This window comes from Corythoichthys intestinalis, chromosome 4 (assembly GCF_030265065.1).
Source record: "Corythoichthys intestinalis isolate RoL2023-P3 chromosome 4, ASM3026506v1, whole genome shotgun sequence".
Lineage (NCBI taxonomy): Eukaryota > Metazoa > Chordata > Actinopteri > Syngnathiformes > Syngnathidae > Corythoichthys > Corythoichthys intestinalis.
The window spans coordinates 22,033,204-22,056,808 of record NC_080398.1 but is presented as its reverse complement, the minus strand read 5'-3'; the positions used below and the strand labels follow the sequence as shown (position 1 = coordinate 22,056,808).

Here is a 23,605-nt window from a genome sequence, read left to right as displayed (position 1 = left end):
GGGCTATAAATTTAGTATGAATCTAAAATAAAGTACATCTTTACAGAGGAATTATATTCAGCCTTTTCTAAAATTTTGAATGCACTTGTTCAACTGCTCATTGTCTTGCTGCAACCAAGGATATAAAGCGCAAATTCACCATAAGTGTTTGGTTCATGAATATTAATTAAAGCTGAAACGATTACTCGAATAATTCGAGTAACTCGATTTTAAAAATGGATCGAGGAATTTTCTCCGCCTCGAAGAATCATTTAATTTTGCCAGCTCTAAGCATGAGGTTTTGCTCGGACTACTTTTAATGCGGCACAACGCGCTGATGTCACATGCGTACAGGAAGAAGACAGGCGGCAAATATATTTGATTTTAACCATGCGTGAATATAGAGGTAACGATGAAGAAGCCGATGAAAGAGAAGAGAAAGGCATCAAGAAAAAACAGAAAATGTCAAAAGTGTGGGCGCTAGGGTTGTTCCGATCATGTTTTTTTTGCTCCCGATCCGATCCCGATCGTTTTAGTTTGAGTATCTGCCGATCCCAGTATTTCCCGATCCGATTGCTTTTTTTTGCTCCCGATTCAATTCCAATCATTCCCGATAATTATTCCCGATCATATACATTTTGGCAATGCATTAAGAAAAAAATGAATAAAACTCGGATGAATATATACATTCAACATACAGTACATAAGTACTGTATTTGTTTATTATGACAATAAATCCTCAAGATGGCATATTAACATTCTTTCTGTGAGAGGGATCTGTGAAAAAGACTTGAGAAAGACTTGTGACTTTGTATATTGTGACTAAATATTGCCATCTAGTGTATTTGTTGAGCTTTCAGTAAATGATACCGCAGCCATTCAACCCAAATACATGATGGGAAGTGGAACCATGACTGTGCATAGTGCTACCAATTGATATACAGTATCTTCTCTGTGTTGGGAAATAACATAGGTTGTTAAGACAAAGATCAATCGCTACCTTGCTTCCCCACATTGCTTCCCATGATATTTCTAATCATAGGGAGAGGGATTGTAAGGCTTTAGCCTATTAATAAAAGGCTGCAAAGGCTGCTAATATTCACTCTACTCATTTTACGCTGCCTTTTATCTCTCTATATAGGTAAAACGACGCCATTACAGATTAAGCGCGACAATGCGTGAGTGGATCGTGCAACGCATGCATTAACTGCGTTAAATATTTTAACGTGATACATTTTCAAAAAAATTAATTACCGCCGTTATCGGGATAAATTTGATAAGCCTACCATAAGCCTAAACTAAAGACTCTGGATGAGTGTAACATATTATGTCTGTAACGTTAAATACAATTAGAAAACGATTTAATTAAAAAAAAAATATATATATATATTTAAAAAAAGGCATGGCCGAAATTTTTTTGCCGATTCCGATGGTTTGAAAATGACGTGATCGGACCCGATCGATCGGCATCTCTAGTGGGAGCATTTCAAGCTGGAAACCAAGTCGAAAATTGTTTCATGGATTCACTGTAAGACAGCGCTTGCATAACACTACAGTATGTCTTCAATGCTGCAGCTCCACGGAAGGCACCCCATTTACTCCGAGAGTGGAGGAGCGATACTCAGGAAAAGGCAAAATTAAGTTAAAGTATCGCTAATAAATAAGATTAAGAAATACGATTACCTTGCTAATGTAACGTTAGCCCTGCGAAGGGCTACGTTTCAGTGAATTGTGACTACAGTCGATGCATGGCTAATGTGTCTTTCTTACAGGCTTTATTTAATCTGTAAACACACAGCGCTGTATAGTGATGAGTAGGGGTGTGGTGATATATCGTGATACTTTGTATCCCAAAAGGTTATCGATATGCTCCTGTCAAGAATCGAGATATCGTTTTAAAAAGGTGTCAATTAAAAAATTTTTTTTAAAAAAGGCTGCCATTGACGGTGCTCGACGCCTCATCCATTTAGACTGGGAACGTTCGTTCATTCAAAACCAGAGCATTCACAGTCATTTACAGGTCATTTCCTGTTGAGTTTGAGTCACTGCCTATTCATTTGGGTGATTCCCAGGTCACTTCCTGTTCTGTAATACAAAATAAACAGCAAGTGACCCATAAAATACCCCAAAATCAACAGGAAGTAACTGAAAATCAACATTAAATGGCCCAAAATTACTCATTGCCTGGCATTGGCTGCCACTGACAGCTATAGACGTTCAATCCGTTTGAAGTGGGGGGGATGGCAGCCACCCTCCCAGTTCAAATGGATTAAACGTCTACTAGTGATAAACTCATTCCAATTCACAGCAGAAGCTTGTTTTTCTGTTTATTAGTTTTTTGTACAATATCCTAGAATGATTTCCTGACCAATGTATCGAAAATCCTTGTATCGCCATATCGTCAGATCATCGTTATCTTGAGCTTTGTATCGCAAATTGTATCATATCGTGAGGTACCAAGAGGTTCCCACTCCTAGTGATGAGGGTGTAAAATAAAAACATAATCAAGCTTAACTTTCAATTTTAGCTCCTTAGTCATTGATGGATAAAACACCAAGTAGCACTGGTGCCTGATGTGCTCCAATACAGCAGGTATGATACATTTATTTTTAACACTGTAAAAACTCAAATCCTATCAGGACTTAAATGTTAACTACAACTTAATAATAGCTTGAGACAAATGGAAATTCAATTGAAACACGTGGGAAAAACACCCAAATCTTAATTGATGTGTGTTATCTAGTGTAATGACATTTTTAGGTAAGAAATAAGAATTTTGAGACACAATTGTTGGCTTTTTTCAACAATATACATCTAAAATAAAGACATTGTTTGTCTAAAAACGGTTCAATATTAGGTGAAATGTCTTGTTTTCTCATGTATATTTATAATTGCTCTTTACCTTTAAAAAAAAAAAAAAAAAAAAAGTTTTATCCGATTACTCGATTAATCGTTGGAATTTTCAGTAGAATACTCGATTACTAAAATGTTTGATAGCTGTAGCCCTAATACTAGCCCTAGTACTACTAGTTCAATAAGTATTGGTATCACAAGCTCATGAGACGACCTAACAATTAATTCTCTACACCTCAACATCTTCAGTTTTTCGCAGAATGAAATTGGTCTTTCAGAAATTTCGGCAAAGTGCGTTTCCATTGAATGCTGTTTCTTTTTTTCTTCTTCTTCTCAAAATAGCATCAAAACCCGTGACGTCTAATCCCGCGAGATGCCAAGAAAAGTTTTTATCTCCTCTTCTCAACAGACATACCATGCCATGATTAGTCAGAGAACTTATGCGGAAGTGTGGCATGGTTAAGTCATATGCTGTGTTGGATAATTTAAAAAATTAAAAGTGTTTCCGTTGTGCTCTTGACGTATATTTTCATATCCAAATATCTGAAAAGCATACTTATGAAAATTGGAGAAAAAAAATTCAATGCGCAACTGTTTTTTTTCTCCAAAATTCAGTACTTCCCATTTCCAGTTTTTTGTTGCGAAATGTGGATCTTGCAAATAACTAGAGGTAATGGAAACACAGCTAATGACACAGAAAAACTGAAAGTCACGGAAAGGTCTACAATATCATTGAAATTTAAAAAAATAAATAAATAAAATAAAAAGCTGTAGCAAATTATGCCAATGTCTTGTTGATAACACTTAAACTGAAACACTTAACAATTAGAGATGCAATGAAAAGTTCAGAGGTCACATGAAATGAACCTTCAAAGCTTATACAGTACAGTAGTGCATTTGAGGTCAATAGCTAGCCTTGTGTACTTTTATGCAATCAAATCAGCATGTTTCGTTTTTGACAGACAAATAAGTACCAAGAAAAATGTAAAATTATTAAATACTCAAGCAAGGTACAGACATGATTTATCTTCTAAAGTACAGCAACAAAGTACTGTGGTACCTCGACATGATCGCTTCGACAAATGATCTTTTCGACATCTGACGTAAAATTTGACTCGCCATTTGTTTCTACAACTGACGACATGCTCGAAATACGACGACATGACAGAGCTGCAGACGGACGCACGGTGGATTTTCTTTTGAGGGAAATCAACACAGATTTCAAAAAGGTTGGTACAGATGGTGGAACAAGGAAAAAGGTGACGCTTACCTTTGAAATGAAGACGCAAATGATAGAAAAATATGAGTGTAGGGTGCGCATCACACACTCATATTTTTATCATTATTATTATTTTATTTTTATTTTTTTCTGGCAATGTGCACTTTGAGATTTGTTTATCAAATGTAAAGTGCGTTATAAATAAAATGTATTATTATTATTATTATCCGTGAACTGGCTCAACAATACAGCCGTAGAATGTCTATGATCTCCACAGTCCTCCTCTGACCTCCGTTCGCCAGTCTTTATAAGTTAAGGTGACAATTATTATTGTGGTAACATCGCCAACGAAATTGCCAGCTTCGTCAAGTTTTTATCATTTATTTAAGAACTTGTCCAAGACAACACGCCTAATGTCCGCCGCAGTTGACGCTGTTCTCAACAAAACATTAAAAGTGAAAGCAAACTCTCAACCGCACCACTCCCTCTCTCTGTCACATCAGCGACGCGGTGCGTTCAGGTACACCAAGCAAAACACCATCCGCCACATTAAAACCCGATTCGTAACGTTATCAGAGGAATTATTATTATTATTATTTTATTATTACGGGTTTTATTAATAATTTATTTGTTTTGCTATGTGTGATTGCCATTTGTAATAGTACCAGCAGGATTTACTGTAGGTTTTTTGGCTGTGGAACGAATTAATGGAATTAAAATGTATTCTTTTTTTTCTTTTTTTTTTTTTCCCCTCACATTTACTGTTTTATTGAAAAGCACATTTTTCTTTCAACATACTATACGAAAAGATTTCTGTTGCTTTTGTTTTTTTGGAAACAAAATGAAAAAAACAACAACAAAAAAACGAATGTATTCTTATGGGAAAATCCTGCTCGACATACGACCATTTCGACTTACAAACAAGGTCCTGGAATGAATTAACTTCCTATGTACGTAGAGGTACCACTGTATTTGTTCTTTATCCTTTTTTTCACCATTATTTTCATCGTTGTTTTTTTGCTCTCCTTTTTAAATTTTTTTTCTCTCCCCATTTTTCATCTCTAGTGCTCAGCTTGCTGTTCCACTGCATCTACTGGGGCCTGTACGCTCAGGATGGTGTTGGCAACGGCAGCTTGAAAATACTCGGTGAGTTCCTTATTCAACACCCTCTGATGATGTGAGTGGAAATTGGATTGTGTTGTGATGGATGCACTAAAATATCAAATCAAATGTAATATGTTATTTGAGAGCGTAATTTGGCAAGACAGGAAAGTATTTTTCTTCAATTACCTGCGCAATATTACAGTTAATTTAAGTACAAAAAAACTTTACAAAAAGACTCAATATATTTCTGTTCTACTGAGTATGTTGCAATCGAAAATGCTCCAATTGTATGGGTGTAACTGTGGAATGGTTCTTTTCCCCATTTTTCCCCTATCATTTTACCTTCATGTCTCCTCTTTGTGTCTCTCTTCAGGGAAATTACTCTTCTCCATCAGTTTTCTGGTGTTCCTGCTTATGCTCATATTGCTGGGCAAAGGTTTTACCGTCACCAGGTGGGCATACAATGTTATGTACTTAAGTGTGGAATGTGCATTTGCCAAAATTTTGTTTTTCATTCTCAAGATATTCATTTGATAAATTACAAGGATGCTTACACTGTCAGTGGCAAACTGGTGACCGAGGGGGGCAGATCTGGCCCACCACATCATAATTTGTGGCCTACAATAGTAAATCATGTGCATCGACTTTATTTTCTTTGCTGAAGCAAACTTTATATAAAACTCCTGTAGTCCTCCATGAAAGATTGAAGACCCCAGAAATTGGAGAATGTTTTTTTTTTTTTTAAATAGTTAAAAAAAATATTTTTTTAAACAAATAAATGACCCTTTTTTTCTTTTCTTTTTCTTTTTTGAATTAAATCCCAAAATTAAAAAGAGAATGTTTGCAGTATAACTTTTATTTTTTTTCTTAAGAAAAAAAACCCTAAAAATATTTTTAAAAAGAAAACAAGAGTAAATGGATAAAAAGAGAATGTTGATTCCCCCGCCCCTTTTTTCAATTAAAAAACAAATATTTTAAAAAATTATGGAATATTTGTTGTTTTCATACTTTTTATTTTAAACCTCTAAATATAGATAAACGACAATCAAAAAAGAAAAAGAGACCGAAAAATAGGATTGGGAAAATTTTGTGATCAAAATTGTCTCTAAATGATTTATCATTCAAAATAATTGTTAATTTGCTCATCGATTGATTAGTTGTTGATTAGTCCTTGAAGAGCGATTTTGACCCGGTTTCCAAGGAAAATACAACAATGGGAGCCGGAAACACATTTTGTAGCGGCCTATAAATGTGGCACCGCGGCTCTACACCATTATTGAATTCATGATGTGCGTGAGTGTCCTCGAAAAAGGTATAGTTAAAAGTGAGCCTAACTTGTTCTGCTTACTAAAGGGAAGCCAAATCCCTCTGTCAAACCTTGTAAGAGCCACAACGCATTTTGATTAAAAACATACTTTTTAAATTTGTGTACGTAGTCGCGTCAGATGGTTCAAAGAGCTTCATGCAGCTCCAAAGCCACAGGTTTCCAACCCCTGGTCTAACATCATCAGTGGCAGCCAAATGAGTTCACGTAATAGTCCGCAGAGGGAAACCATAACTACAATTTGGCCCTCGATGAAAATGACTTTGACACCTCTGTCCTACAGTGTTGCAGTTCACTAATTTAGGAGGCTCTGAGTGAAGTTTAGTATTTCTTTAAGAAAACAGAGCTCACATTTATTATTCATAGAGTTCAAACGTGGCTTCAGCGGTCTTGTTGTAGGCTTCAATTGCTGCGTTGCCCTTTGTGTCTCCTTATCAGCTGCTTCAAAATGTATAACACTAAGGCCACGTTTACACAACAATGGTCTTTAGCAAAAATGCAAAATTGGCGTTTTGTTATAAAAATAATTTCGAGTTTACTTGACTGATTTGTGTGGGGAAATCTGCATGTACATGGAGATGCAAAAGTGTATGAAACTTCCAATTTGCTGACGTACAGTGGGGCAAATAAGTATTTAATCAACCACCAACTGTGCAAGTTCTCCTACTTGAAAAGATTAGAGAGGCCTGTAAATGTCAACATGGGTAAACCCCAACCATGAGTGACGGAATGTGGGGAAAAAAAAAAAGAAAATCACATTGTTTGATTTTTAAAGAATTTATTTCCAAATTAGAGTGGAAAATAAGTATTTGGTCACCTACAAACAAGCAAGATTTCTGCCTGTCAAAGAGGTTTAACTTCTTCTAACGAGGTCTAACGAGGCTCCACTCGTTACCTGTATTAATGGCACCTGTTTTAACTCATTATCAGTATAAAAGACACATGTCCACAACCTTCAGTCAGTCACACTCCAAACTCCACTATGGCCAAGACCAGAGCTGTCGAAGGACACCAGAGACAAAATTGTAGACCTGCACCAGGCGGGGAAGACTGAATCTGCAAAAGGTAAAACGCTTGGTGTAAAGAAATCAACTGTGGGAGCAATTATTAGAAAATGGAAGACATACAAGTCCACTGATAATCTCCCTCGATCTGGGGCTCCATGCAAGATCTCACCCAGTGGCGTCAAAATGATAACAAGAATGGTGAGCAAAAATCCCAGAACCACACAGGGGGATCTAGTTAATGACCTACAGAGAGCTGGGACCACAATAACAAAGGCTACTATCAGTAACACAATGTGCCGCCAGGGACTCAAATCCTGCACTGCCAGACATGTCCCCCTGCTGAAGAAAGTACATGTCCAGGCCCGTCTGCGGTTCGTTAGAGAGCATTTGGTAAATGGTGTTATACTTATATATAGCGCTTTTCCACCTTTCAAGGCGCTCAAAGCGCTTTACACTATCTCGCCATTCACCTACTGAATACTGACGCAGCACCAGGAGCAACGTGGGGTTCAGTATCTTGCTCAAGTATACTTAGACGAGTTTGTCAGGGCGAAGAATCAAACCCACTTGAAAGGTGGAAAAGCGCTATATAAGTATAACACCAAAAACACACACACAAAAAAAACTTCTGGGTTGGGGGACAACTACTCCACCACTGAGCCACGTCACCCATTTGAATGATCCAGAAGAGGACTGGGAGAAATGGTCAGATGAAACCAAAATAGAACTTTTTGGTAGAAACACAGGTTCTCATGTTTGGGGGAGAAAGAATACTGAATTGCATCCGAAGAACACCATACCCACTGTGAAGCATGGGGGTGGAAAATTCATGCCTTGGGGCTGTTTTTCTGCAATGGGACCAGGACGACTGATCTGTGTAAAGGAAAGAATGAATGGGGCCGTGTATCGAGAGATTTTGAGTGAAAATCTCCTTCCAACAGCAAGGGCATCGAAGATGAGACGTGGCTTGGTCTTTCAGCATGACAATGATCCCAAACGCACAGCCAGGGCAACAAAGGAGTGGCTTCGTAAGAAGCATTTCAAGGTCCTGGGGTGACTTAGCCAGTCTCCAGATCTCAACCCCATAGAAAATCTGTGGAGGGAGTTGAAAGTCCGTGTTGCCCAACGACAGCCCCAAAACATCACTGCTCTAGAGAAGATCTGCATGGAGGATTGGGCCAAAATACCAGCAACAGTGTATAAAACAGGCATGAAAATCTCTCACCTTTCGGCGAAATTCGCCGTTTTGAAGTAAAAAAGGATGACCTACGTGAATCGTGTAGATCCGAGGAGAAACATTTTTAAGGGGGGGGGGGGTCGTTTGTAGGCATGTGCCAGTTACCTTCACGGATTACCATGCTATGAAAACGTCGCGGTTACAAAACCACTAAAATTTTCCGTCATACAGTAGTACGTATTCGTTATTTTTCATGTGTCGAAAATGCAGCCAGAATTAGCTTGGCGCGGCAGCGCTTACCTCTTCCCCTGTTTGATGCTGCGTGTGTCAGTGACGCTATTCCAGCAAACCCAAAAACAAGCACTCCAAACGCAAGGCGTAAATTCTTCAATTTATTGATCTCTCAAATCGTGGTAACTGAAATATACCAAATGAATACATTTAAAACGTTGTACACTCGTATTTTTCCACATGTGAGTAGCTTCAACAGTTTAGCTTCATGAAAAAGTTCGTCAAAAACAAAACACACCTTTTCCTTTCAAATTCAATACACAAAGTTACTAAAAACTTACAAAGACGAATGATAGGCAAGGCTTAGCTAGGACAGCAACTTCATTGAGGTTAATCACAGCCGCTGAGAGAGAAACAAGTTTGTATGCGGGGAGGGAAAAAAAAAAAAAGAGAGCGTCAAAGATCGCTAATTGCGACAGATGATCTTGTACTAAGCACAAATTCACATTCGCTGGAGGAGGTAAAGTATCACTCCCAATTGTTTTTAGATGAATGCATTTGCCAGCATATTGAATTTAGTGAGTAATGGTTTTCGTTTTCATATTTTGTGGTATGACAAAGTTACTGCCGTTCGTTGCAGCTTGCGTTGAACACTGCCGGAGCGTCCGGTGAAAAAATAGCTCCCGTTAAGCTTGTGTATTTAACGGTAATATAAAAGCAGTGTTGTCAATAACGCGGTATCGTAATGCGTAACTAATCTGATTACTTTCTTTCAGTAAAGAACAATCTAACGCGTTCATTTTTCTAAATCAGTAATCTGAGTAAAATTACTTTCCTTGATGCCTGTGCGTTACTATTTTGTTATTGCCCCATAATGTGTGTAGAATGAAGAATACTGTAGTCATGGGAGTGGCATCACATGTCACATTTTTTAATCGGGGATGGAACAAAAAGGGTCACGTGTATTACCATGATGTGTGAGCGCTGGGAGTTTGCGGCCAAAACAACATAGCCTTGCTACCTCGCCAGGATGCAATGAAATAGGCAGGAGATATACTACAAACGGCTGCATTTGCACACTGGAAACACAGCCATTACTTCACATTTTTGTCCAGTAAAGATAAGAAAAATATCTCCGTGCGCTGCAAACTTTGCGCTGGCTCAAAAAGACTGTCCACCGCTATAAGCATCCAATTCAAGCACCACTTGGAATTACAGCACAACAGGTAACACGACAGCCAGGACTTTTTGATACTGCTCGTGCTCAATCCTCGGTTGAAGCTCAGTTGTTGATGAGGGTTTTGAAAGCTTAGGTTTAAAGAAATTCTAAATATCCATCTTGCCTCCTCAGCTGTAGTTTTGGCTAAGCAATGCAAACGGCTGTCTCTAAGGTTCTATAGTCACATGATCTGTTCGAAAAATAATTTGGACCCATTATGAAATACTTTGAAGGATTCCTGTTCATTTTATTCATTTGTGTTGTTTGTTTTATTGCTCTAAAACTTTTATAGACAACATTTTAAGGGCCATATTCAATGGTCTTTATTTTAAAGGGGAAGTTCAGAATTTTTTACATTAGGCTTAATCTTTGAGTTAGCCGGGGTTTAATTAGTCGTTGGAAATGATTTGAACAAATTCTGTGCAGTTTGACAGTTATTTGTTAGTTTCAGGGCTCCGGAGTGGCTAAGCTAGCGCGAGTCAATGGTGGTTGAAATCAACTCGTTCAACTAATTAAACCCCCGTTAACTCGAATATTAAGCCTTATGTGAAAAATTAAAATGGTCAAATTCGCCACATGTAGGACGTTTTGCCGACGGCGGACATTTTGGCAGAACGCCGGAACATATTTCCTCCACACCTTTCTCACCTTTTTAACCCCTGACCCATTTTCATGCCTGATAAAAAGCTTGTGAAGAGTTGTAGAAAACGTTTGGCCTCCGTTATTGCCAACAAAGGGTATATAACAAAGTATTGAGATGAACTTTTGGTATTGACCAAATACTTATTTTTCACCATGATTTGCAAATAAATTCTTTAAAAATCAAACAATGTCTTTTTTTTTTTTTTTTTCCACATTGTCTCTCATGGTTGAGGTTTACCCATGTTGGCAATTACAGGCCTCTCTAATATTTTCAAGTGGGAGAACGTGCACAATTAGTGGTTGACTAAATACTTATTTGCCCCACTGTAGTATACGTGGCCATTTCGTAGGTGGCAGCACTACTAAAACTGGATTCCTTCATGCATCCTTTCTGTTCCACTATTTGCTCTATCATTCCATGTCATGAATGCGCTGAAATGTTGTTCTCTGCTCTAAATGACTGTATGATGAGCATAGTTAATTGTTGATTTCATTCCTTGTAGGCGGTAACCCCTGCTTAGAGAAACAAGCCTGTTACATGAAGCCATGTTATGAACTAGCTTGTGGTTGTGACGTCTTTGTCACCTATACTGGCAAACTTATGTTAGGGCATTAATGACACCTACTGTTCTGGAGTATGGGAGACAAAACTAAAGCCGTGTACAAGGTTGCTACTTTGAGACGTGACGGACTGTCCATGTGCGCCGACGTCAACAGTATCTTCATCCCCTTCACTGACAGATATGTTGGAGCATTATCGCCACCTACTGTTCCGGAGTATAATACCAAAACCACCAAAACTCAATTTTGCGTTGCCAACTGTTTAGATGCCATTGACAGGGGGGAGCGTTATCAAGATTTCTACTTTAGAAGACGTTTTAAATGTTTGTGTTTTCGGCCGCCCAAAACGCCATCGCCGTGTAAAAGATAGGGCTTTGTGGAAAACTTTTCAGTTCTCACCTTTGTTGCAGTTATCGTGCAAACGGACCCTTAGACGGCGGCAACATGGTGGAGCGTCATCAATATTTCCACTCAGGGAGGGTTTATTAAATTTTTATAGTTTCACCTCTCCAAAACGGCGTCTATGTCTAAATGCTATGGACTTATGGGAAAGTTTTTTTGCATTTCTTTTCCCCCATCACCATTGTCGTGTAAACGGCATCTAAATGTACCACCTAACTGACGCAATCTTTTACTCTCTTTGTGTTCACGTGTGTGTTTGTGATAGGGCAAGGATCAGCCATAGTGGCTCGGTGAAGCTGAGTATCTACATGACCGTCTACACTATCACTTATGTCATCCTTTTCATCTATGAGGCCGAGGTACAGACACACATGCACACACATCAGACATGTTTCAGGCAACCAATGACTTAAATTGAACCTTCACACATGTTACAAGTGTTGTTGCCGCACTGAAAATCTGACTCCTCGAGGGCTTTGTCGACTGAAGTGGGAAGATAATTCTTAAATGAAAAATGGGTGGTTTGGGGCCCAGCTGCTGCTGACGCCGCTTGTTCTATTATTTCACGCTAATTTAACAGCTTTTGACATTTGGACTAGATGGAGCGAAACTGGTCCTGTGAAATTATACCAGGCGTGTGATAGCACTTTGAGATGACCTCATAGAGGCTACGCAGACCTACTGTAAGTGAGTAATTCTGATAAAAAATACAGCAGGGTTTGGCATAGAGCTCTTTTTAACAAGCTGTCTTCTATAATGCCAAGACCCTGTGTGAACAAAAAAACAAGGATTATAAATGGCTCGTCAAACATCTCCAGTTTCCAGTTTTTATTCTATTTTAACTTGAAATATTTTAAATTGAAACCTATTTTAGGATTTTCCCAAAATGTGTCTGTGTGTGGTCACGGTTTGTAGAATTATATGTTAAATTGCATTCATTGTTTAAAAAAAAACAAAAAAAACAAAAAAAACAAGAAACTTAAAAATGCATGTATTAACAGTATAATGCTCTGGCAACCGTAAAATTTACGATAGATTTTTGTAGATTTAAAAAGAAAAAGTTGACGACCATTTTAGTAAAAAATTAATATTTGATACTGTTATTGACATACAGTGCCTTGCAAAAGTATTCGGCCCCCTTGAATCTTGCAACCTTTCGCCACATTTCAGGCTTCAAACATAAAGATATGAAATTTAATTTTTTTGTCAAGAATCAACAACAAGTGGGACACAATCGTGAAGTGGAACAACATTTATTGGATAATTTAAACTTTTTTAACAAATAAAAAACTGAAAAGTGGGGCGTGCAATATTATTCGGCCCCCTTACTTTCAGTGCAGCAAACTCACTCCAGAAGTTCAGTGAGGATCTCTGAATGATCCAATGTTGTCCTAAATGACCGATGATGATAAATAGAATCCACCTGTGTGTAATCGAGTCTCCGTATAAATGCACCTGCTCTGTGATAGTCTCAGGGTTCTGTTTAAAGTGCAGAGAGCATTATGAAAACCAAGGAACACACCAGGCAGGTCCGAGATACTGTTGTGGAGAAGTTTAAAGCCGGATTTGGATACAAAAAGATTTCCCAAGCTTTAAACATCTCAAGGAGCACTGTGCAAGCCATCATATTGAAATGGAAGGAGCATCAGACCACTGCAAATCTACCAAGACCCGGCCGTCCTTCCAAACTTTCTACTCAAACAAGGAGAAAACTGATCAGAGATGCAGCCAAGAGGCCCATGATCACTCTGGATGAACTGCAGAGATCTACAGCTGAGGTGGGAGAGTCTGTCCATAGGACAACACTGCACAAATCTGGCCTTTATGGAAGAGTGGCAAGAAGAAAGCCATTTCTCAAAGATATCCATAAAAAGTCTCGTTTAAAGTTTGCCACAAGCCACCTGGGAGACACACCAAACATGTGGAAGAATGTGCTCTGGTCAGATGAAACCAAAATTGAACTTTTTGGCCACAATGCAAAACGATATGTTTGGCGTAAAAGCAACTCAGCTCATCACCCTGAAGACACCATCCCCACTGTCAAACATGGTGGTGGCAGCATCATGGTTTGGGCCTGCTTTTCTTCAGCAGGGACAGGGAAGATGGTTAAAATTGACGGGAAGATGGATGCAGCCAAATACAGGAACATTCTGGAAGAAAACCTGTTGGTATCTGCACAAGACCTGAGACTGTGACGGAGATTTATCTTCCAACAGGACAATGATCCAAAACATAAAGCCAAATCTACAATGGAATGGTTCAAAAATAAACATATCCAGGTGTTAGAATGGCCAAGTCAAAGTCCAGACCTGAATCCAATCGAAAATCTGTGGAAAGAGCTGAAGACTGCTGTTCACAAACACTCTCCATCCAACCTCACTGAGCTCGAGCTGTTTTGCAAGGAAGAATGGGCAAGAATGTCAGTCGCTCGATGTACAAAACTGATAGAAACATACCCCAAGCGACTTGCAGCTGTAATTGGAGCAAAAGGCGGCGCTACAAAGTATTAACGCAAGGGGGCCGAATAATATTGCACGCCCCACTTTTCAGTTTTTTATTTGTTAAAAAAGTTTAAATCATCCAATAAATTTTGTTCCACTTCACGATTGTGTCCCACTTGTTGTTGATTCTTGACAAAAAATTAAAATTTGATATCTTTATGTTTGAAGCCTGAAATGTGGCGAAAGGTTGCAAGGTTCAAGGGGGCCGAATACTTTTGCAAGGCACTGTATACCCTGTCATGATGGTTGTGACATCATTCCATACTTTTTCTCATTGCCCCCCCCCCCCCCCCCCCCCACCCTCCAGTGTATTTTACTTCAGTAGGCAGTCAAATATGCTAACCACTGAGCTACTAGTTGGTGGAAGTGTTCTGCATGTAAAATGTTAGGAAAACATGACTCCTTCAGAACTTAAAGACACCTGACTGCCACAAGGACAGCGTAGGTTTTAACTCCTGTTGGAGAAGGGGGAGAATAAGGTGCCGTTTACATGGGGACTCTCCAAGAATACGAAAAATTTCAAATTTGCATTTATATGGGCCCGTCTCCATTCGAACAATGTCGAAATTCCGCATGAAAACGATGTAGTATTCATGCCAGGCCCTAGGGGGCAATGCAGATTTACAAGGTGACAACGAATCATGCACTTTGACCCCAACAAGCTCCTCAGCTTAAAATATGCCTGCCCACTCTAAGCAATGGCATTTTTCTATTGTTCAAAAAGGCACAAAAATGGAAACATTCAACATATTTAATTTAAAAATATTATTGAAACAGTAAATTAAAGCCGACATTCTGCCATATTTGCTGTTTTTAATGTTTAGTAGCACCGCTGCGCATGCCCAATGTGACGTGTACGAGTGCTGACGTTATCGGCGCGGTCTCGCGCCGCGGGAGCTTTTGATATTCATACGGAGCAAGCCCCCATCAATCCCCCGCAATCGAATTCTTCCACTTTGGAGGCAGGATTCAGAATTTTTCGTCTTCGCCTTCAGTCTTCGCTGACACCATATGCACGCGAGGCGATTCCGCTACTCAGTCATTGCGTCTTTGTGTCGCAGAGTCGCCATGTAAACTGCCCCTAAGAAAGGGAGAACTTTGACGCCACCATCAGACCAGTTACACATACATACTTTTACATTCATCTGATGTAAAACATCAGTTTGCTATTATAGAAATATATAAAAAGCAAGAAGTCATTTTTTATAGTAGTTTGTTGTTAATTTGACAAGTGAAAATTTTACAGGTTTCACATTTTTTTTAACTGGTATAAGTCTGGCAACCACATCTGCAAGTATTTTACTGTTAATTCAATGTGATTTTTTTTGGACAGTGCATATATGAGGATGCCAGGTTCTTATGAGGTTTTTTTAAATTTTTTTTTTTTAAAGGGCTTCAACTAATAATTATTTTCATAATTGATTAATCGGACAATTAATGTGCATGTTGTAAGTAGCAATGAAGACAAAATGGATGACTATTTCCTTCAAAAATATTTTGTTACAGCTTCCTAACTTAACTGTAGTCTACAATTGTATCAGTTATCAAATTCGTTGGCAACTAATTTATTGAGTTAATTGATTAGTTGTTGCAGCCTTATTAAGAAGCTAGTTTAGACAGTAAAATGTCCGAAAACTTGTTTTTAGGGCTGCAGCAATCGATTATTTTAGTAGTCGATTAATCGATGAACTAGTTAGTTCGAATAATCGAGTAATCGGATTAGGAACATTAAAAATTAAAAGTACCTTAGCTAAGCCTCAAACGGTATTAAAAAAAAAAAAAAAAAAATTAAATGAGGATCTATGTACAACAAAAGAACAATTGGCCAACTTACATAGCAAAAGTCCACTAGCTTAAATGCTATAAAATGCTGTTTTTTGTTGTTGTTGTTGTTTTTTTACAATGCTCTTAACAAATGATTCAGACATATATTCCCACAAATCAGCTAAATATACATATAAACTAAATTATGAATGCATTAAAAAACAGTAGCTCAAACAAAAACTTAGCTTACGTTGGTCTTAAAAGGGAGCAGTTGGATTCAGCCATGTGAAATGAGGCAGACCAGAGGGCAGTGTATCCACCATAATCAATTAAACTAAATGCAAACACTTTCAAAACAAACCATTACAATGCCACTTTAATTAAACGAATACTCGAAGCAATAAAATTTAATTCGAATATTTTTTTCTAACCGAATACTCAAGTTAATCGATTAATCGTTGCAGCGCTACTTGTTTTCCAAAGTAAAAGCAGATTTTTGTCCATGTCCTACTTTGACTTAAAATATAATGAAGAAATTTGATTATATGTACAACTGAGAAGTTATACAGTATATATGTGATAATTTCAAGAATTTAGACAAGTTTAATGTAAAGAAAGTCCTAAACGCTTAATCGGTTATCAAAATAGCTTTCGATTATTTTGCTAATCAATTAGTTGACGATTAATGGATTAATTTGTTGCTCCAGTTTTTTTTTTAATGATCAAAATTGCCACTCGCCTTATATAGGGTTAAATTGTTGAATGTCTATGGTCCTGACGCAAAGCACACAGCACACACAAATACTACAGTACATATAGCAATACTGTACAGTGCTTTTTTTTTTTTTTTTTAATTAAAAACAAAAAATGAAATGGGCAGCATTTCAACCAGTGGCGGTTTTAGAGGTGGGGCCACAGGGACACTGGCCCCACCTCAAATTTGAATGGCCCCTGAAGTGCCCCATTCCCATTTTAGCACAAAGCATGGCAATTGGAGAATCTTTCTTTTCTGAAGTGAGAGAGAATGAGATAATGTTGTTTCTAGACTATGTTAAATATTAATGCTGCTCTTCGTGTTTAAAATGGCTTTTCAAAAACGTGATGAAAATTATTGTTCCATGTGTTTTTTCCTTACTTGCACACAATATGAATTATTACAAACTTTACGGCTTCATCTTTGTTTGAAAGTGTCAAGTAAAGATGTTTTTACCGCCACACTCAGGATAATCTGCGTATTGCCTTGTTGACCAAAACAAACACCAAACAAAGATGGCAGCCACACTTGGCCTTTGAGAGTTACATCATTTGGCCCCTTCTTCTTGGTCCTCGTTTCATAAAAATCCTAAAACTGCCACTGATTTCAACACATTTCAAATCAGACTACTGATTTGATATACAAGTCAATGGAGTCACGACTTGTATCACAGAACCATTTGAACTCTAATTTTAATGTACCCGTTTTGAAGCAATTTGTTCAATTTTATTCCTCTTCGATTCCAAATGGCGCAAGGCCGACACCTCATTACCATGCGGACACACTCGAGGGTTCCCGATCCGCCTGCTGTGACATCCTCACCCTCGATCATTATGTGGCGTCTCCACATTGCGAGTGTGAAGACTCCACTCGCTGTGATGTTCAGCACACGAGCATATGATGAATTAATAACAGCCTGGTTGGTGTAGATAAAGCAGCAATGTGATGTACAGAGTGGAAACATTACGGCTATATCAAGCCAGCTCACAGCCTATAGTAATGAAGAGCTCCACACTCAGGGGAGCTCTGGCTAAAAATAAGCCAAACTGGGTTATGCCGGAGCCTCCCGAGCACAGCTCGGAATTCAACAGGCTACGCTTGATTGGACGCTCGACTTTCTCGGGATCGCAGCGAAAAAGCCCATGCATTATATAGCAGCAGGTAACCCGGTCACGTTGGTGTCTGCCGGACCGTGAAATGCAATCTGGTACCGGCCCACAACCTAGATGTATGCGTAAGGAGGCCGAGGAGGAACGTGTCAATGTCACCATGAAACATTTGGAGATCTGTTTTCAGTTCTTCGATCCCGGTGAGGTTCTGTACGCCTACGACAGCCCGGCGGGCTACGGGCTGATGGGCCTGCAGCTACTCGCCTACGTGTGGTTCTGCTACGCCGTGCTGGTCTCGCTCAAGCACTATCCTGAAAAGCAGCCCTTCTACGTCCCCTTCTTCACCACCTACACGCTGTGGTGAGTCCTAAAACCAACGGGGAAACCCGTACGCGTCATTCACAAAAGTGGAAAGAATCTTCTCAATGAATTATTCACGCGTTTCTGCGGAAATGTACTTTCATGTCAAGGGGATTTAAAGTTGTTTTAACCTAGCCCTCCCGCTGCCCATTCTGTGCATGACCAGAGGGCATATTTTTTGTTTTCACAGTAAGTTTGGGAATATTAAGACATTGTGAAAGTGGAAATATATATAAAGATATATATACAGTCATGTGAAAAAATTCCTTATGGAAGCCTGTGTGTTTTCCAACATGTTTGTTCATATAGATATTTGATATCAATTTTAACAATCCTCAGAGATTCAAGTAATAGAAGTAAATGATCAAAAATGTTTTTTTTTTTTTTTTAACTTTCTGTAAAATTTAATTCTCAATACCGTAATTTCCTGAAGATAACGCGCATTTTCCCCCAAAATCAACTTGTAAACTCATGGTGCGCCTTATAAACGGGTACATGGATGGAGACAGAAATATATATATATATATATATATATATATATATATGTATAGACAGATTTTTTTTTTTATTGACACGGCCATGTTGTGTTGAAGAAACGTATGCGGCGATCCGTTGCCGACCATTACGGTACGTGACATCACCATTTTGTTTCAGTAATACTTCACTCTGATCAGCTGAATGATTTCGTCTGTGTTAAATTCTGTTTTTTTCACTCTTCATAAGGCACAGAATTTAGTTTCTTGAACTCATTTGAGTCACCGTTTATTGCAGCTCCGCAACTCGGACCATAACAAACTAACAACAGACTTCCTGTGTCCGTCAACTATATCTGTCCCTCGGGAAACTCTAACCCAAATAACAATAGTTGTAACAATATTGTAACTGTCGTGTCGACAGCGATGAGCTCGCTCGGATTTCCGACTTACGTTCTCACTTTCATTTTACCGCATCAATCCATGCAAGAAACATTTATTCATCATGATGAAACGAGCAAGTTATACAGCAGCCTTTAAAAGAAAAGTCACATCTGTTTTGTTTTCTCCTAGATTCTGGTAAGTTGGAGAAGTTGTCAAATCATATTATTACTGTAAATATTGTCAGTTTATGGTAATGTTTTGAGCTACCAATGTGCTATGCTTGTGCTGTGTTTTACCAGTCAGTAAAATGACATTTCTGTATCTGTACACGAGCTCTGTTTTCTTGTATTCTTCTATTTATTGGTGCTAAAATTAGGGTGCGCGTTATAAACGGGTACAATAATTTTCCCTAGATTTTACAAGTAAATTTGGGGTGCGCATTATACACGGGTGCGCCTTATATTCGGGAAATTACGGTAAATGCAATTACTGTCGAGGAATAAATTAGGGCACCCTGACATTCAATCCCTCTCAAAATGGCTAAAATCACACACAGGGGTATCCCCTCAGGTGCACATGATTAGAACATCTTTACCCAGTGTTTTGAAGGAGGCTTGCCTTATTTAAACATCATTTTTATTTTGGTGTGCCCCTGACAGTTGAAGTGAGAGAAAACACTATGGTGAGATCAAAGGGTGATAAGGGTTTTAAAAAGATCTCAAAAGAATATAAAATCAACCATTCCGCTGTCCGGAAAATAGTCTACAAGTGGAGGACATTCAATACAACTGCCAACATGCCCGGAGAAAACCTTTGCTCTCCAAGAAGAACATGAAGGCCAGACTGAAGTTTGCCATAGTGACTGTAGACAGAGACCAGGACTTCTGGAATAATGTTCTTTGGACAGATGAACAAAAGTGAGTACACCCCTCGCATTTCTGCAGATATTTATGTATATCTTTTCATGGGACAACACTGACAAAATGACACTTTGACACATTGAAAAGTAGTCTGTGTACAGCATATATAATAGTTAATTTATTTTTCCCTCAAACTAACTCAAAATATAGCCATTAATAGCTAAATCCCTGGCAACAAAAGTGAGTACACCCCTTAGAAACTACGTTTATCCCTAAATGTCCAAATTGAGTACTGCTTGTCATTTTCAAAATGTCATGTGACTCGCTACAGGAGTACTGTCAGCATTACTGCAGAGATTGAAGAGGTGTGTGTGTGTGGGGGAGGGGGGTCAGCCGGTTAGTGCTCAGACCATACGCCGCACTCTACATCAAATTGGTGTGCATGGCTGTCAACCCAGGAGGAAGCCTCTTCTGAAGACGGTACACAAGAAAGCCCGCAAACAGTTTGCTGAACACATGTCAACAAAGCACATGGATTACTGGAACCATGTCCTGTGGTCTGATGAGACAGGCCGGCTTTCTTGTACGTAGTTTTTAAGGGGTGTACTCACTTTTGTTGCCAGGGGTTTAGATATTAATGGCTATATTTTGAGTTACTTTGAGGGGAAAATAAATTAACTCTATTATATAAGCTGCACACAGACTACTTTTCATTGTGTCAAAGTGTCATTTTGATATACTTAAATATCTGCAGACATGCGAGGGGTGTACTCACTTTTGTGATACACTGTAAAATTGAATTATTTGGAAACCAGAACAGAGGACATGTTTGGCGTAAACCCAATACAGCATTCCAGGAAAAGAACCTCATACCAACTGTGAAGCATGGAGGTTGTTGTGGTGCTTTCACTAAATGATACTTCTGTTTGTTGTGAAGGAGTTGCAGAAGCGTATGCCAATAAACGGCGCAGCCCAAAGAACGCCTGTGTCCACTCGCCTTTATAACAGATATATCTCTGAGCATATCTTACCCAAAATACAACAAGAGACACATAATTGCCACTAAAAGAAAGCAAACTTACCGAAATATGTGTGGAGCACAAAGCAACAGCATAAACGTCTCACAACTACTAATTCTCCCACTATTAGAAGGAATAACATTAGTATGGAACGGCGCTGCGCTGCCTCCAAGCGGCCGGTGGCATTCTCTTCACTCTTAATGTCCATAAATGGCCTCATTGAAATCTGTTTGAGGCAATGCGAGAGCGGCTCATTCAGTGCATGCGTTAATTGCGTCAAATATTTTAACATGATTAATTTAAAAAATTAATTAACGCCCGTTAAAGCGATAATTTTGGCAGCCCTAATTAGAAGGTTTATTTATGATATTTTAGAAAGAAGATAAAAACATTCCAGAAATTCAGATTAAATTAATTTATTGAAGCTTGTATGTTTTTAATTGAATTTTTGTAAATGTAACTTCCACTTTCTTTTGGAAAAAAAAAAAAAAAAAACTTCATTAATTTTTATTTAATATTATTTTTTTAATATTTAATTTTGTTATGTAGTAACATTATTAAAATGATTGTCTTTTTTTGTAGTTTTCGTAAATCAAATATGTAGATACTGTACACAATATAAATACTGAAAATATTTTTTAAACAGACTATTTTAAACATGTGTTTGTCATTCATTTATGATAATTTTTGGAACTGTTACAGAAACAAATTCTACAAATTCTAAACAATGGATCATTTTATCTTCTCATATACCCATGATTTCATTTATATCATCGTAACATTTGTTTTTCACGCTTCACTTTTAGGTTTTTCGCCGTGCCCGTGATGGCTCTCATCGCCAACTTCGGCATCCCCCGTTGGGCTCGCGAGAAGATCGTCAACGGCATTCAGCTTGGCATCCATCTCTACGCTCATATCGTTTTCCTGGTTTGTAGCATTGATGAGCGGACCATGAAAATTGATGTAAAGTGACACGCTTCTTTTCTTTTCCCAGGTGATCACACGGCCATCGGCGGCCAACAAGAACTTCCCGTACCACGTGCGCACGTCTCAAATAGGGATCCTGCTGTCCAGCCCCAAAGGAGGTGAGGGCGGCGAGAGCTTCCCACACCACGCGTACGGGAACGGCTCCTTCCTAGGAGACTCCCAGCCCAACTTCACTGAGCTCTTTTCCATCCATTCGGTGAGTCAGGCGAAGAAACGTTAATACTCAAACTCAGTCAGATCTGCCAGAATTTGAAATGAATCCACCTTTGTTTAGTTTACTCTTCAAAAGGCACTCATTGAGTTCATTGCCTGTCATAGACGTATAGCTAAATGTCTGTTTGTTCATAAAAAAAAATATAAAACTTATACATCAATAGAATAATGATTAAATAACTTTAAATAATGGTTATATAACCAAACTTTATTGTTACCCACATGACCCAAAATTCGATGTCCACGTACGCGGACGCCAGTTCTTTATGGGTTTAATCCAGGTTTTTTTTTTTTTTTTTTTTTTAATTATCAGAAATAGTCACATACCCTATAAAGAGCTTTCATGTTAAAAACTCACTTGTTTGCAATTTTATACATTATGGACTGTATATGTTTGTAAAATAACTATTTCTCTTTAAGTTACTAATCTCTTTGCATTTTTTTTAATGTAACTGACTATCTTTAGAAAATGGCTTTTGATGAATTTAAAGAAGTACTCTTGAAATTGCTTCTCTTTTGTTTGTTTCCTATTCTATAAAAAAGGATTACTTTTATGAAAAAATATGGCCTTTTCCCAATTCAACATTTGTATTTTTGGAAAATGCTGACTACTTGTCTGAAGCTCATCTTTAGTTGTTGAGTATTTTCTATAATACAATACTTCATTGGTTTTTTTCTTTTGTTAAATATTTTCAGTATTAGAACTTCACTTGATAAATCTTTTTAAAAGTATTTTTTAAATTATTATTATTTTCACAAATACGATTTTGGTGCGATGAAAACTTGTTATTACCGGTACTGAAATACCTTTCTCTTGTTAATTGATGATTTGTATAAAAATAGCAACACATTTTTCGGAAATTCAAGGCTTTTTCATAATATTGTGTGAGATCAGTTTGAAACTTTCGGCAACTACTTTATTTTTGAAAAACAACCACTTTTTACCTATACCAAATTCCCGGTAATCATCTTCAAATGAGTTTTATTGCCGATAACGACATTATGTACTGTATACATTTATTTGTTTATATATTTATTTTAACTTTGTTATATTGAGGTTCTTGTTTTCCACAATAGCGTGACCGACAAAGATGAATAAAATAGTAATAAGTAAATCTAAAATCTAAAAAAGAGCCATCTAGGGTTTGTGTATACAAATATGCAAACCAAGGCATCACAACCCCAAAGTAAGCAAAAGTTTCCATTTCTCCCAGTATCTTTCACATTTTTAGCTATATTGAGTGTTTTAGGGAGAAGTTCATTTGCTCCATAATCTAAATCTTGTGGATTATGTTCATCTGTTCAGTGACTGTAGGTGGTGCTTCATTTAACCACTTCGAGTTACTGTTTTCTTGCTCGCAGCTTGCAATATTTGTAGGAGGTACCTGTCTCGTTTTGTAAGCCCAGCTGGGATGTTACCCAGGTAAAACATATTGAAAAACGCTTCTAATTTTAAACACAAA

General features: G+C 38.1%; 1 protein-coding gene across 2 annotated transcripts in view; it reads left to right on the top strand.

Annotated features, from left to right (window-relative positions):
• The window catches only part of tmem145 (transmembrane protein 145), an 81,937-nt gene that overhangs the window by 49,527 nt on the left and 8,805 nt on the right, over window positions 1-23,605 (top strand). For both annotated transcript variants that reach the window (XM_057833888.1, XM_057833887.1), the window contains 6 exons: window positions 5,117-5,197; window positions 5,529-5,607; window positions 11,984-12,077; window positions 18,034-18,206; window positions 21,749-21,869; window positions 21,937-22,125. In XM_057833888.1, coding sequence (XP_057689871.1) covers window positions 5,117-5,197; window positions 5,529-5,607; window positions 11,984-12,077; window positions 18,034-18,206; window positions 21,749-21,869; window positions 21,937-22,125 — 737 coding nt within the window. The remainder of the gene's footprint in view (window positions 1-5,116; window positions 5,198-5,528; window positions 5,608-11,983; window positions 12,078-18,033; window positions 18,207-21,748; window positions 21,870-21,936; window positions 22,126-23,605) is intronic.